This window comes from Acanthopagrus latus, chromosome 6, assembly GCF_904848185.1.
Source record: "Acanthopagrus latus isolate v.2019 chromosome 6, fAcaLat1.1, whole genome shotgun sequence".
In the NCBI taxonomy this organism is placed as follows: domain Eukaryota; kingdom Metazoa; phylum Chordata; class Actinopteri; order Spariformes; family Sparidae; genus Acanthopagrus; species Acanthopagrus latus.
The window spans coordinates 33,386,619-33,401,868 of NC_051044.1; the positions used below are offsets into that span (position 1 = coordinate 33,386,619).

Sequence of the window (15,250 nt, forward strand, 5' to 3'; positions counted from 1 at the left end):
TAAACTGAGGTAATTTATATCTCCACATCAGTTCTTTGGATTAATGCGAAACTTAGTACAATTATTGTTAGTGGCCTCCTGAGGACAGCTGACAAAGGGTTTACCGATCCATCACTAGGTGGCGCTCTGGTGGCCGTCCAGTTTAATATTTGGCACTGTGCCCACACCATAACACTTATGGAAATGACATTCATAGAGGTGCTATAGAATGGCCCCTGTGGCTTACACACCAAAAATGAACAATTTGACATATTTGCACCAAACTTTGCATGTAGCATCTCTGGACCCTCCTGACAAAAAGTTATTAAAAGAATTTTGGTAGTCCATAGAACGCGCAAAATCTAAAATTCCCGCATATTGTGTTGAAAACAGACAATCTTGCATATTTTGACAGAATACAGTCTAATTATCACGTAAATGTTCATAATTGTGTTCCCTGTACTTCTGAGGCTTTGTGTAAATTTTGGTGCAAATCGACCAGTAGGTGGCACTCTGGTCGCAGCCTAATTAGTTTGAATGGAAAGTTAAGGGGAAAATCTTCAAATCCTCTTCAAACTCATTGACTTTCAACGTCTTTTTGTGCTTCATACTTTGAGCTACCGTTTTAAAGAGTCAGAAGACCTTGAACTACTGGGCATGTATTCAGCTTTTTAAAATCTTTTATGGTTTTGAAATCGTCACAGTTTTAGTTTTAAGGATTTTTAGGCCGTCTTCTGATTGTATAATGGGTACGTATTGCGTGAGCTACAGTGCGTGACATCATTGTTAGAGTGTAGAGCAGCTAGAAGAACTGGAGAAGAAATTCTCTTCAGCTCGGTTTGGATCCCACATCTTTTACTTCACATAGACAATATATGCTTAGAAATGTAGGCAATCTTGTTGGCTTTCAGGTGATGGTCCTTTTTCAGATGTAAGACTTACAGTTTTAGCTGTGGAGCCCTGGAGCGAAAAGCACTCAACTCCCCCATAAGCTGCAATGTTAGTTTCTGGAGGAGAGCAGACAGTACTTGTTTTGTCTCTTGCTGTGCCGCCCTCATTTTTCACTCTACAGAAATAAAAAAATGACATCACAGAGTCTCCTGTTACTCAATATATAAATTTTGCGATAACCATTACAATTTTTCAAAAATTGCAGGAGGTTGGGAGGCGTTTTCCCATTTATTCTTATGGGAACATTTTCAGCTTTCGCCCTGATAATGCTCCAGCATATGAGCAGCCAGAGAAACTGAGAAACACCTTTTTAAGCTCTTTCAGCCCTCTTACTTTTCATCTTTCATCATGCAGCACATCCTGTTAATTAATCAGTTCTTCTCTGACCTGGCTGAATTCTCCGGATTTTTTTCAAGATCTCCCAAGAGAACCAGTGTGCTTGATAGAGGGGTGGCACACATGGCCGTAACTAGCTATGAGGTACCTCAGGTAAATACCTTGGTTACTATTGGTTACTAGTTGTGTTTCTGCATATGAAGTCTCGTAACCTTTAGCGTTACACGTCACGCCGCAGCGCGTCACATGTACTGGACATGTTTTGGTTTAATGAGAGGTAAGCAACGAACATACTCGCCAGTTCGCGCATCTGTCATTATAATAGTTTTGTTGAAACAAAAGAAAACACTATTTCACAGCAGCTGCATGTACTTGCCCAAGACAAATTTCAACTTGGGGGACAATAAAGTTTATCTCATCTCATCGTCATCTCATCTCACTAGCTAACGTTAGCCACTTCGTTGGGGGAGATCTCCATTTCACAGAGTAAATGAAATACACTTTTTTTTCGCTCCCCGCTGCGCTCGAGTGCGGCTGAACCCGGCTTGAGCCCACACAGGCAGCATGTTCGAGCCTGTGTGGGCTCAAGCCGGGTTCAGCCGCACTCGAGCGCAGCGGGGAGCGAAAAAAAAGTGTATTTCATTTACTCTGCTGCTCCTGCTGACAGCAGACCGGGGGAGAAGCAAATTTAATTTCTTTGAATTCTCTGGAGACAGGATCCAGCCAGCCCTCCAAAAGGTCAATAATATTTACAGTATCTGAGAGTGCCAAAAGTTAATAAAAATCCAGTCAACAACATTGTGTGATTGTGTATTTGTGTAATTGCACATTTTAAAACACTATTTATTTTACTTTTTATTCATAAATAAGTTCTCAAATTTGTTTTGCTTGCGCGCTTTGCGCACTCACATGGTTTGTACCTCACTAGTTTCATAACCCTGCTTACGGCCCTAGGTGCACACAGACTCCCAAGAGCAAGCACAGTAAGATGGACTTCCATATCAATGCCGTGAACACTGTTTGAGCACAAAGGTGACATCATCCAGTATTTTGAAACCATCAGGGGAGTTTGTGCGGGAAGCTGGAGGGTTTGTGATGCTGCTGGATGATAATACTTTAAGCTTCTTCCTGCCTTGTGTGGACATTTTCTTCAGCCAGCTCCAGAAGCGAACCATCGTCTCAGTCTTTGTCTGGGAAATCATGCAGCAGTTCACACAGTTTTTCTGACTTAAACATATATTATTTAATACCAGTGGGAGCAGGCCACCAAATTATAAAGGATCAGCTTCCTCATCGGAAGATGTTGCGTTTAGAAGCCCCGACGGCAGCATGCCCCAACGTGCATGGACTGCAAGGGCCCGTTCACCGCTGCTTGCGGAGGGTGGTTTGGAGGGTTGGTCCAGACTGCTGCAAATATCTTAGACACAAAAAACTACATATATCCGCCTGCAATGGGTGCTATAACCTAGGCCAACGCGTTTATACCTACAACCCCCACACCGTGTGTCGCGCATTCAAAAAACTTACACCCCCAGATTCCCTGAATGGAGCTGAATCACTTTGCAATTGACCACGCCCACTTCCACCTTGAAAGTTTTTTTCGCTAAATCGCAAAAACCTACTTTTTCAACTCCTCCTTGGGATTTTGTCCAATATGCGTGAAACGTGGAATGTATACTCTTCAACTGGACTCTTAAGTTATCAAAATGATTGTGCTCGGTCAAAAAATGTGCAAATTATTAATGAACAATTTTCTGTAGCTAGCTATAAAAATGTAAACTGTTTGCTATCTTGGTCAAACTAAATGCTATTAACACCAAATTTGAGATCCTTGGTTGCCATGACATCTCACCCTACAACTTAAGCGCCATCTGCCTGAAACTTTGCACATAGAATCTCCAGATGTGTCTGATGAAAAGTTGTCAAAAAAATTTTGGCACTCCAAAAAATATGCTAGTTATAACCAAGCAATCTCTTTTGCTAGCTAAAAAACACATACTGTTTCATATTTTGATCAAACTAAATGCTTTGTGCATGCAACATCAAACTTAAGTCAATTGTTCTTGAAGTCATCAAGAGGCTCCGTGCCAAATTTGGTGCAAATTGGCCCATAGGTGGCACTAAAACGGATGTAAATGCGTTTTTGCCTTTAACTTCCACATTTTAAAGAACACATTCATAAACATCATATTCATGTATTTTCCCAATGGAGCTAGGTTTTCTGACATAGGCCCCACCCATTTCTTCTGCACTTTTTTTTTGTTAAGTCACCACACACTAATGAAAATAAATGCATTTTTCCTTGCAATAGTAGAAATGTAATGAAACAGTAGAGATGTGGGGTCACGCCTGAGGCCAGCCATATAGTTAAGTAATGACTGGTCAAAGTGGGCATAATTTACTACAACAAATTTAAACTTTTGCACTTCCAGTACACTTCCCATTACAGTGAATGCCACGGCTCAGACATTGGCCTGTGTCCTCACTTTTGCCCCGAGCCCATCATCCTTTGGGGCAAACTTCCGTGGGCTCTGTGGTGCGCGTGGTCCCAGTCGGGGGGGGCTTGGCCCCCATTTATACCTGCTTGCAGTTCTAGTTACATATTGCCTACGTTGTTAATGCCTGCCTGGCCACGGTAATAAATGGTCTGAAGCAAGAGGTATTGTTAGCCTACCTTGTGCACTGACTGCTCACTGAAAGTATTGACCACTGTCACATCAAAATAAATCATCAACTACTGCTCAATATCTAAAGTAAAGTAACAGCTAGCTGGCATCAGTTACTTGTAAAATGCATACACTGTAACAAAAATTTTGTTGTTTTTACGGTAAAGTACCGGCAGCAGCAGTTGCCAACACACTACCGTTAAAGTACGGTAAGATCGTTTCTTCATTTACGGGAAAAAAATGTATTGGTACTGTTGATTTTACAGTTAAAATATGTGCTTAATTCAATGTCATTCTGTAAAAAAAAAAGTTTTAAAGTTTTAAAAAAACATTGTTTACCTGAAAATTTAATGTAATGATACTGTTGTTCTTGCGGCTGAAAAATTTGCTTAATTTTATATTTTACCGTTAAAAAAAAAGTTTCAAAGTTTTAAAAAAAACACAACTACCTGAAAATTTTATGTTGATACTGTTGCTTTTGCAACTGAAAAATGTGCTTAATTTGATATTTAAACGTAAAAACAAAAGTTTTGACATTAAAAAGAAAATTTGTTTTACCTGAAAATTTAAATAAACAATTGTTACCAGAACAATCTCAATAATATCAACCGTGAAATTTCAAATAAAGAAAGTCTTTATTTGGACAAATTAAACATTTTTGTACAAATCTATCAGTGTACACAGTGTTTCATTTTCACGTTCAAAATCATACCTGAAGGGTATGAAGGGTAAGCGAAAGTCTCAAAACTTGCATAATAAATCTTAATACTTCCTCTGTTACTGCATCCATATCTAGAACTAGCAAGTTTACTTCAACGTGTTTAAAGTACAAAAGTAGTGCAGTAAAGCTGAACATGAACAAACTTGTAAAACTTTCAGAATTTTACACAATACAATACAATATCTGCAGTGTATACATTCAGTGTACCTTTTATCACATCATCCCTCAACATCACTGGAAGGTCCACTCGTGGTCTGCGAGGTCTGAGATCAGAGTGAAGACTCTTGGATTGACTGAGAATACTTTTTTCTTCTTCTTCCACTCGACTTTGGTGCCTTTCTCAGGGTTGATTGAGAAGAAACACCTTTATGAGAAAGAGAGTAAGGGGGGGAATAACTTCAGGTGGGATATCAAATGCCTTTGATTTTCTATGATGACACAAAGTAAGACATTTTACCGTTGGAGGAACTCCAGTGTAGACCTTAGTTCCACTGGGTAGTGTATGTTGAAGCAATAGTAACTGCCAAACATCAGGCAGATGGCAGATGTGAAGGAAGTGATGCAGTCGTTGACAATCTCATTGTCGATGCTCAACATAAATGTCTCAGCGGCAAAGCAGGAAGACCCTAAGAATAAACAACATGAATAAAAAAAAGAACTTTAATGACAAAAGCTTCAATATCAATGATTAATAGACATTCAATGATGTTTTTTCAATATAGGATGAGAGTCATCCAATCTACTGTTGGCAGAACTTGTTATCAGTTAAAATATTTGTCACCATCTTAAAATAGGCTAAAAGCAAACGTGAATGTAAACACACCAAGAGTATAAGTGGGTGTTAGTATAGCAATATAGAAGGCTTGCAGGTTTGGTTCAATTTACTTACCGCAGACAATAAGGCACGGTGTTGGGGGAACCCCGTCCATCTGAACCTCTTCAGCAAGGCTCGTCTTCTCAACAAAATGGAACATGTGCTCCTCCTTCTCATCAAAATGAGCCAGTAAAAGAAGCACCATCTGTATGACTTCTCCTGAGCAACCAGTGGACTGACCTATTTCAGTTTGAACTTTGAGAAGAGCATCCAGGACTTGTTTGTGTTTATGTGCATCAACACATTTGAAGAAGTTTAAGAGACGTGCCCCCTTTTTCTCCACATTGGCAAGGAAGGACTCAATCAAACACACGCCAGTCAGTTCCTGGAAATGTGCTGCCATGCCGACTTCCTTGAACAAAAATGGCCATTCATGGCTTAAGTTCTTGATGCTTTCCCCATTATTGATATCTTTACGCTGTGTGAAATAGGTGGACTTGATTAATTCTTTCACTGCATCTGAATTGAAGTTAATCTCTTCAAATGTCTTCATTTTTTCTTTTTTTTCTGACTGACTCGTCACAGTCTCAGGGAGTGGCAGATGTTTCGGCATCCAGTTGACACAGCCATATGTGTCTTGAACATGTGCTCTTTGTTTGACAGAAATTTCATCGGTGTCATCATCTGAGGCTCTATTGCGTCTCTTTATCTTTGGTGTGTCAGGTCGTTTGACATTTTCCACTCTTGACTGGAGTTGCTTTGCCAGGGAATGATATCCAAGTCCAATAATATCACCATCAATCACATCTTGAAGAGATCTTGGATATCTGGCTACCATCCTTTTTGCTATCTCTGTGGTGTTCTGTTTGGTGGGATTCTTACAAATCTTCATCATTTCAGAGACCACAATCCTTATCATTTCTCTTCGTAGTCGCGGACTTGGCCTCTTCTGTCTTTCCAAATTCTGTACTAACTCTTCAGAGAGCTTCTGCCATGGTATCTGAAAAGTGTCTAACCAATTTGGTGCACGCGGAGAACAGCTTTCTGAGGATGATGTAGCTGTGGATGATGCTCGTGAGGGAGTGACCGGGGAACCAGAGGAAGACGAAAGGAGAGACCCTTGAGAGGAACATGCCGGGGCTGGAGTTGGAGTGGATGACTCTGTAAAAGTACCAAAAAGATTTGAACTCATAAACCTTAAACATTTTTCAACTCTGTAACACAATGTAGAACACTGATTAATTTTATTGGGCTGCAAAATATTTTCAAAAGTTGTTGCGTTTAATTTGACCGCTAACATTTAGAACTGTATTAAAAATTATATTACTTGTGCAACACTATAAGAGAAGTGTGCTGTGGTGTGGTACCAATGTTTTACACTCACTGTTTTGGGCCCATGCAGCAACAAGTCTTCTGGCTTGTACGGGCTTCAACACTGGCAGTAAGTCTACCTCTGTAATGTACTGTAAATCATCTGCCGTCACTGCACCAAGTGCCTTTAAGGTATCTTCCACTGACTTGAGAACGTGGTCAGGAAGATCTGGCAGCACTGCTGCTATGGCATCGCTTACTGTCTGTGATTCAGCCATATCTGTTAAGACACATAAAAGAGATAGTTTAGCATCTGGTCAGCTGATTTAGTGTGACAAGAGACTGTGCTTCAATGGGACAATCTGGTATCCATTGTGTATGTAATATGATAGAGGCCACATGTCAATCAGTTCACTGACAACTCTGCATTCTAATCTTTCAGTTTCCTTTTTCACAGAGTACATGTGGTAGTGTGAAAGAAATTCCCCATCATACACTCTCATCAGAAAATGAAGTGCAAAATCATCTTTTACAAGAATGAGGATTATTTCCCCAAACTCCACTGAATCATCATGCTTGGTGACAACAATTTGGCCCTTCCTATAAATTATACCATTGTACTGCACATCAACAGGAATTTTTGTGTTTCTTTCAGTGAAGCCAAAATGTAGGATTGCTCCTTTAACTTGCTCACTGTAAAGCTCTGAGTAAAATGGTTGGCCATCTTTTATATGCAAGGGTGGAGGACTCACTGACCCAGCAGAGAGAAAGGCCTGGAACATCTGATGCCTCTCTGAAAGAGTGAAACACAGATTTTTGAAATTCTTAAGATGCCTTGTACACCTTTTGAAGTAACTGTGTTTACTCTCAAAACGCATAGTCCATAGTCTGATGAGTGGACCAAATTTCAGGATTAGTCCTGGATAATGCCGCAAAAAATGGTGTTTTGGTCTCAAGTTGATATCTGGAAAGAGTGCCTTCCTAGTTTCCAAATATTCTTGGATGAGAACATCCAGATAGGCGATCTGAGCCTTGGAAATTTGCTGAGCACAAATAAGGTCAACAATGTCCTTAAGCTGCAAAATTAATTGCCACACATTATCTTGGGGGTCCTGCACCTTGTCTCCAATTATCAGAGGCAACAATCTCAAGAAGTTCCAATTTTGGACAGCGTGTCCACTCAGTTTTGGTGTTTGAGGACTGACCTCACAAGGTTTGGAGCAAGCATCTGTTGCTTTGTATTTGAACTGCTTGATTCGCCTGTTCAAAATTGTGTATGTGAACCATTTATTTTTCTTGATTAGGTACTTCAGATAAAGAGCAACATCATATGAGAGGACACCCTCAAAGATGTCATGACCAAGACAGGGTGGCAAGCCAGGTGAACAAACATCAAAGTTTTGTAGTGTGTTAAATACTGACTTGAACTTCAACCCTTGTACTTGTGGAGCATCCTCTGTCTCCAGCTGTTCGATGGCAGATCTGTACGTTTCTGGAGTCCGCTCCAGTCCACAGATGTTAGGATCAGCGCCCTGAAATTCAGTTCGAGAAATCAGACAATATCTGCAGAAGTACTGAGATGAACTGAAATTTTCTGTGAAACCACCAATGGTGTGAGAGCCTAGGTTGTCCCCAGCAATACAGTAGAGAGCTCCTTTTACTACAACTTCATCTCCCATTGTTATCCCATTTTCCTCCAGTTCTTTCAGATCAGTAAGCAGTTCAGAAAAAACTTTGGCATGGCCAAAGTTCTTAAAATCATTCTCTGTGCACAATAAAACCAGCTGCATGTGGTCAGTATTTGATCGTACATGAGGGGGCACATTAAGTAGAGAGAAGTACACAGCCAAAACCTTGTGCTTCTTTTTTGCAGATCCCAAAGGGTTCACAACTTCGAAAGCATCCTGGTATAAAACCAGCTTGAGACAGCTTGGGTTTTCCTGAAAAAATGTGTTTGACATAAACACCTTACCATCACAACAGTCAGAGAGAACATTGGTTTTGGAAACATTATTAGGATCCACTGACATGAGCCCCTGCCAGAACCCGGACTCCAGCATTCCCTTCAACGTTTTAAGCACAGGAACATAATAGGTACACCTCTCTCTTCTGTTCTCATCTCTGCCCAGCATGATTTTTTTTGGGCTCCACATATTTAAACATGTCTTTAAAGCACTGGGTTCTCGAGTACGCAGTTCTCATGGGTCCTGTGTGGCAAGCTGTAAACAGGTCAGATTGTTTAACAGTGTCACTGATTTTTACAATGTCTTCATCTGAAACTGACATATCTTTTAGAAGCAAGTTTAGTCGATTCAATGTATACATCTGTCCCAACTCGTGTATATTCTGCATTTCTTCAATAATAATTTGGATGGTAGACACTGGGAGAAGATGCTGTCCCTGTAGTTTCATGTAAAACATGCATATATTTCTCAAATACAGGTTGCTGAAATGTAGCCAATCACCTACAGTGTCCTCAGCATCTGACAGAGTGGCAGGCAAGGATTCCTCCTGTGTGCTGGTACTTGTAGTGGGACTCTCACAATGTGTATCTTGGATTGTTGCACCAATGACATTTTCTGACCAATGTCTGTGCTTTCTGGACATGTGAGAAGTAAAAGTAGTTTTTGCAGTAAACACACGTTTGCATCCTCTCACTGGGCAAGCCACATGGCGCCCTTCTGCAATGTGCTCCTTCAAGTGAGCAACCAGCAGTTTAGTTCCCTCACACTGGCGTTCACAAAGCGAGACGGTGCACTTTAGTGGCGTTAAGGTCACAGCCTGAGACACGTTAACGGTTGGCGTAACGTCACTGTTGTGGCGGCGATAGAAGTGCGACTTTAGAGCTGCATAACTTGAACAAACCTGATTACAACTTCTATCTACACATTTAAAAATACGTCGGGGTTCATTACGGTGCAGCTTGCAATGCAAAAAATACGCCTTCACAGACTGGACATTTTGTTCACATATATTACAAGAATACATTTTCAAATACACTGAGTTAACTCGCAATAAACGCGCGGCGCGGGTGGAGAGACTAGCTAGCTGCGGTTAGGGAACCAGGGATTTCGGCATATAGACTGGTGTTCTCCTGCCAGCGCATCTTTCCTATGGCAGTCAAATAATGAAACGACATTTTTATGTTAAAATACCCCCATCTCCTCCCTTTGCTTTAATTTATTCACAATAAAGATGAGCAACGCGGTTGGAAAGACAGTCCTTGCTGCGCGGTTAGGCAAACAGGAGCTTCAGCACATAGACTGATCCCGCTTTAGCCCGCCAGCGCAGCAGTCAACTATTGAAACAATAACTTCACATTAACACTCTGTCTCCTCCTCATGATTTAATTTACTTACCAAGGTGGCGGCGAATGACAGCAGGGTAAAATCCTGGTGAAGACCGTGGACCTGAACGGTGTGAAGTCCGAATCCGAAATATCCACCGGGTCAGAGGACGGTGAAAGGCTGGTATCCGATACAATGCGCTGATTGGCCAATTTCAAATTTGGCGCATTAATGTCAACAAATGCACAATCCCGGAACTGTACGAGGCAAATACTTGCGTTTGGAGATGCTTCTTTTTTAATACTAATATTGATCTATGATACTGATGTGTGTGTGTGTGTGTGTGTGTGTGTGTGTGTGTGTGTGTGTGTGTGTGAGGATTAGGGGCCACATAATGAGGAAAAAAAATCACACAAAGCATATATGGAAATGGAAACTTATAATAATACATTATTTTTTCATTATATATCCTCTTGCGTAAAAAAAAAAAAAATAATTAAGGTATGACTGCAGAATATAAAACTCAAAGTACAGCAGAATCATTAATTCAGACAGAATAATGCCTTTTATTTTAGGGTAATTACTGTTTTGTAGCTTTACAGTATTTTCTCATGAATTTGACCTTTTTTTTCATTCTTACAGAAAAATTCCATGTTTTCTACATATTTCAACCGTAACAATTAAAGTTATGCTCTTCTTCTCTTTTTACGGTAATTCAATATATTTACTGCGGTGATACACTATTTTATATCTTACGGCCCTTGACTGTTGGCATTTGACATTTTTTTACCGTAATTTCTACAAACTTTTCTTACAGTGTAGATAATGTTTAACAGTAAAATCTCAATCTAGCTTGCACCTAAGTTATAACATATTTGAATTCGCGAACATTAGCAAAAACATCAGGTAGTTCGAGGTGTATGCTGGGTTAATCGTCACATTAGCAGCACATTTCCCGTATTTAAGAATGATTAAACATGGACTTACCTGCAAGTGATGCATGGGCATCATCTCACAGCTTCCTTTTCTTTCTTTTCTCTGCTCTTTACTCCTGCTGTCTTTTTGGGGCCATTTTCAAAAAAGTTGACAGACTTCATCAGGCACAATTCAACAGACCACTGATATAGGGGAGGGCACCCACTGGGAGCTTGGGAAAGTTGAGTGTGTGTGTGTTTTGTTTGTTGTGGGGAGGGGGCACCATCGTTACTTTGTGGAGCAATTAAATATATCTTTTGCTCTGCCTTTTGTGGTATACATGCCTAAAAAGTGCCTAATATTTCTATACTGAAATAATATTGGCATTATCATCATCATCATGACTATGATGATTTTTCATAATGCTGTTTTTTGTATCCCCTCAGCACTTGGTGCCCTACGCACAGCGTGTGATGTGCATGGTGGGAGTGGTGACGCTGTGTGTGATACAGTATGTGAAAGCGATGAAAAAAAAAAAGGTTGGTGTAAGGGCTGGGTGCTATGGCCGAAAGTGTCATCAGGATATATTCTTTTATATGGATCGATGTTGATAATTATCACAATATATATTTAACAATAATAATAATGTTGAATTGACAGTTTTAACAGTGTTCACTTCTCAGGACAGAACCCAGAACAAACCAGACAGTTTGTTATGGTTTATGAAATACATGTATTTATTGTCAGCTACTAGATGACTAACATTCAACAGAACCAAACAACCAAATAAAATGATAAATTAGTACAACAAATTGCTTGTTTCACGTCTCAAACATATTAGAGGTAGTATACTGAACTGAACTGAACACTGATTAAATAATATGAGTTAAATGTTGAGGATGATTATGCCTCTGTATTCTGTGAATATAGCACATTCTTGAGCTTGCAGGTAGTTGTTCAGTTCAGGTTCATTAGCTTCCTGTTCTGTAAGACCTGATGTGGTTCGGATGTGCGACCAGACCACATATCATCTGTGAGCTGCTCCTCCACCTTTAACCTCCACTCTGTGTACAGCTGAGGGTCTGATGTTTGGCAGAGGGTACTTAGCATCCATGACCATCATTAGCTCCTTGAAAACCGTTTTTTAAACTGTGCTTATAGACATCATACATTTAGTGGTACAGTGAGTAATTGCCATGTTATGTCTTTGTATCCCTTCAATTTCCTTGCATATGGGGTAAAGGCTGAAAAAGCAGCAGCAATTGTTGTGTGCAATTGCTGTCGAAGTGAAGTTTGACTAGTAGAAGCAGTGGGGCTGGTCTGTTGGCTACTTGCAGGGAGGCTGACGCTAGCACGATAGGGCAAACTCATGCTTTTGGAGTTCTGTTTGTGGCGGTTCCTATTTACATGATGGAAGAGGTTGATGGCCACCAATGCATTTTGCACCTAATACTGGTCTGTCATTTGTCAGAGTAGTCGAACTGTTTCCAATTAATCAAAGTGCTGTAACCTTTCTTCAGTTCAATTTCTTCTTCTTTGTCCGTTTCCTCACACTCGGTTATGCTTGTCGCACCACTCACTTTCTTGTGTTAGCTCAACACCGTCATTCTGAGTTGCTGTGAGTGGGAGGGGCCAGAAACATTCATCCACCACATGCATTTTATTTCTCTGTTGTGCGATTGGCTGTTGGCGTGGTGTTTTCCAGGTAGAGGAAAACTGACTCGAAAAAAGAAAAAAAAACATAATCAAAAATAAATGTAATAACTGTATCATCACTGTCGTGGAAAATTTTACTCTGAAAATTATATATAATGATATGATGTATACTGCAGTGTATCCTATTAATTACTGAGACTCTGGGCACCATGGCTTCAGCAAAGCACCTTTCACTCCCGGTCAGTCGACACCCCCTGCTGTAAGTAGTAGACAGTACAGTCAGAGAGAGAGAGATGTCTCCAGTCACTTCACAGTTCAGGTGGCCACTGTGTGACTATTCGAACTAGTCTAATGAAGGACTGTTTTTTGTAGATTTTCCACACCAAATCAGGTTTAGAAACCTTGAAAACCTAACCAAAAATGCAACGCTACACACCTGCTGTTATTGATCGGAATCGCTGGTGAAAAACTCCTCAGTGGTGTTTTTCTCTGAAAACTCAGTTAATGGTGCAGGAAGAGAGAAAACAGAAGAGAGAAACAAAGAGGAGAAAAAAACAGAGAAAGAGAAAGGCAAAGCAAGCCAATGTGCATTCAGGTGGACAATTAAAGCACTAATATAGGCAATCTTGTAAAGCAATTCTGAAGACAGATAGCTTGAGTCTTATTCTTAGGTCCTTAAATAGTGAGGTTGAAGTTGGGGCAATAAACTTTTCCAAACAAATCATAAAGTCAAGTGTTAATGACTCTAGGTCAGGTTTCTAGGATTTAATGGAGGTTCGTGTTGAGCCAAACCAGACGACCTCCAGATTCCTGGATTAAAGATTCCAGAGCGAAGGACTGCTGACCTTACCCTACCCTACCCAGACTGTACATGGCCAGCACCCTATAGACAAAAAAGAGTTATTCTTAGACTTGTTTGCTTATTATTGACCTTGTTCTGCATTGGTCATGTTAGTGTGTGGTTACTTCAGTGAGCATCTGAGTGTTGCACTTTTACTTTCCATAAAACATCTAATGTGGTTTCTGCATGTTATAATCACTGAGCTGAGTGTACTATGCTGTACTATGATGCCCAGACAATAAGGGTTCGAGAAGATCAATAATACACTGATCTCTTCTTACTCTTTATCTCTCTCGGTCTGTCCTCCTCTTTATTTTGTATTATCTTCCAGCCTCCCCTCGCTCTATTTATCTGTTTGTTTCTGCTGCTGTGACAGTTAGTTGCGACATACCATGTCATGCTGATAAGGTGTTGAATATTTTTCTTGACAAAGAAGTCCAGGGATTTCAATTGTGGTTATATTTCCTGAAGCTATCCATGCTAAATTAATTCAGTTCCTCTGTAGATCTGTTACTCATGGAAGTAATTTTGCTTATCTTTTTCCTGCACAGGGACTGATTGGATATCTCTTCTTCCAGTGTGAAAAGGTGAACAGTTTTTGATCCCATCTGCTCTGGATCTGTTTGTGGTCCTCTAGTAATCCAGCTGGATGCAGGTGATGGAGTGCTTGCTGTGTCTGCTGGTCCTCAGCTCCATGGCCCTAAAAGAGGCTTTCGGTAAGCCCCACTTCACAGTGTGCAGTGTCTTCTTCTTCTGCTTCTGCTTCTTAATTGATGAACTGCAAACCAGCTTTAGAGGAGCATGTTGCCAACCAGAAGGGTGTGTAAATGCTGTGCTGGTTAAGTCAATGAAGCAATAGTGCTTTATGTTGTTGACTATAAATTCACTGATACAGGTTAATTGCCAATAATGAATCTCACTGTATCTTGTGCATCCATATTCTTGCCTAATGTCAACAAAAGCAAGGGATACAAATTAAGGAGCATTTTTGATGTTTTCCTAAAGACCCTTTCTGTATTTTTAAATGATTAAAAAGGAGTTAACAAAATTGAAAATCACACAAAACTGACTTTGGCAATAGTAACAAATTAGCATTAGTAGTAGCTCTGAAGTTAAAAATACCCTTGTTCATCAACCCTGTCTAGAAATTATGTTCTCATACAACTAAAATGCATTCTCAATAAAATTTGAAGGAAAACATATTTATGCCCGGATTACTTGTGTTTCACAGAAAAATAAAACATTCTAGAGCAATATCGTTCCAATTAAAGGGAGATATATATATATATATATAGAGAGAGAGAGAGAGAGAGAGAGAGAGAGAGAGAGAGAGAGAGAGAGAGAGAGAGAGAGAGAGAGAGAGAGAGAGAGAGAGAGAGAGAGAGAGAGAGAGAGAGAGAGAGAGAGAGAGAGAGAGAGAGAGAGAGAGAGAGAGAGAGAGAGAGAGAGAGAGAGAGAGAGAGAGAGAGAGAGAGAGAGAGAGAAGCTGCATGAGCAGGCTTGTAACCACGGTAACAGAGGATGCCAGATAACCAAGATGGCGCATTCAAAATAACAACAATGACATACAGAGCCGGCCTTGGGCATAGGCAGTGTAGGTAAATGCTAGGGGTGCTGTCATCCGTGGGGGGTGCTGAAAACGGGGGTAGAAAAATAAGAATAATAATTAAATAAAATTAAAAAATACAATTTTTTACCAGTGCCATTACTACTATTATTTCTAAATATCATATAAGCCCAAGGCAACATTATTTCATAGCAAAAACAATTAGA

At 40.2% G+C, this 15,250-nt stretch overlaps 2 protein-coding genes across 11 annotated transcripts in view; one reads left to right on the forward strand and one right to left on the reverse strand.

The window, feature by feature from the left end:
- The window catches only part of cntn2 (contactin 2), a 96,282-nt gene that overhangs the window by 18,786 nt on the left and 62,246 nt on the right, over window positions 1–15,250 (forward strand). For 4 of the 6 annotated variants that reach the window (XR_005075474.1, XM_037101065.1, XM_037101064.1 and 1 more), the window contains one exon: window positions 14,029–14,193. Coding sequence is in view for 5 of the 6 variants with exons in the window: in XM_037101065.1 (XP_036956960.1) it covers window positions 14,127–14,193 (67 nt within the window). In the remaining variant the exon portion in view is untranslated. Of the gene's footprint in view, window positions 1–11,426; window positions 11,520–14,028; window positions 14,194–15,250 lie in introns of all 6 variants that reach the window. The other 2 variants (XM_037101067.1, XM_037101069.1) reach the window with 2 other exon arrangements.
- LOC119021087 lies at window positions 4,549–10,424 on the reverse strand. 5 transcript variants are annotated; one of them, XM_037101071.1, is made up of 7 exons: window positions 10,138–10,424; window positions 8,201–8,310; window positions 7,535–7,571; window positions 6,852–7,058; window positions 5,543–6,628; window positions 5,111–5,279; window positions 4,549–5,017 (listed from the first exon to the last, which is right to left on the reverse strand). In XM_037101071.1, the coding sequence occupies exons 4-7, from the start codon at window positions 7,054–7,056 to the stop codon at window positions 4,885–4,887; spliced, it is 1,593 nt and encodes a 530-aa protein (XP_036956966.1). In that variant the 5' UTR covers window positions 7,057–7,058; window positions 7,535–7,571; window positions 8,201–8,310; window positions 10,138–10,424; the 3' UTR covers window positions 4,549–4,884. The 5 variants fall into 5 exon arrangements, with proteins under 5 accessions (XP_036956966.1, XP_036956969.1, XP_036956967.1 ...); XM_037101074.1 differs by lacking the exon at window positions 10,138–10,424 and having other exon boundaries at window positions 5,543–5,625; window positions 5,887–6,628; window positions 8,201–9,752; XM_037101072.1 differs by lacking the exon at window positions 7,535–7,571.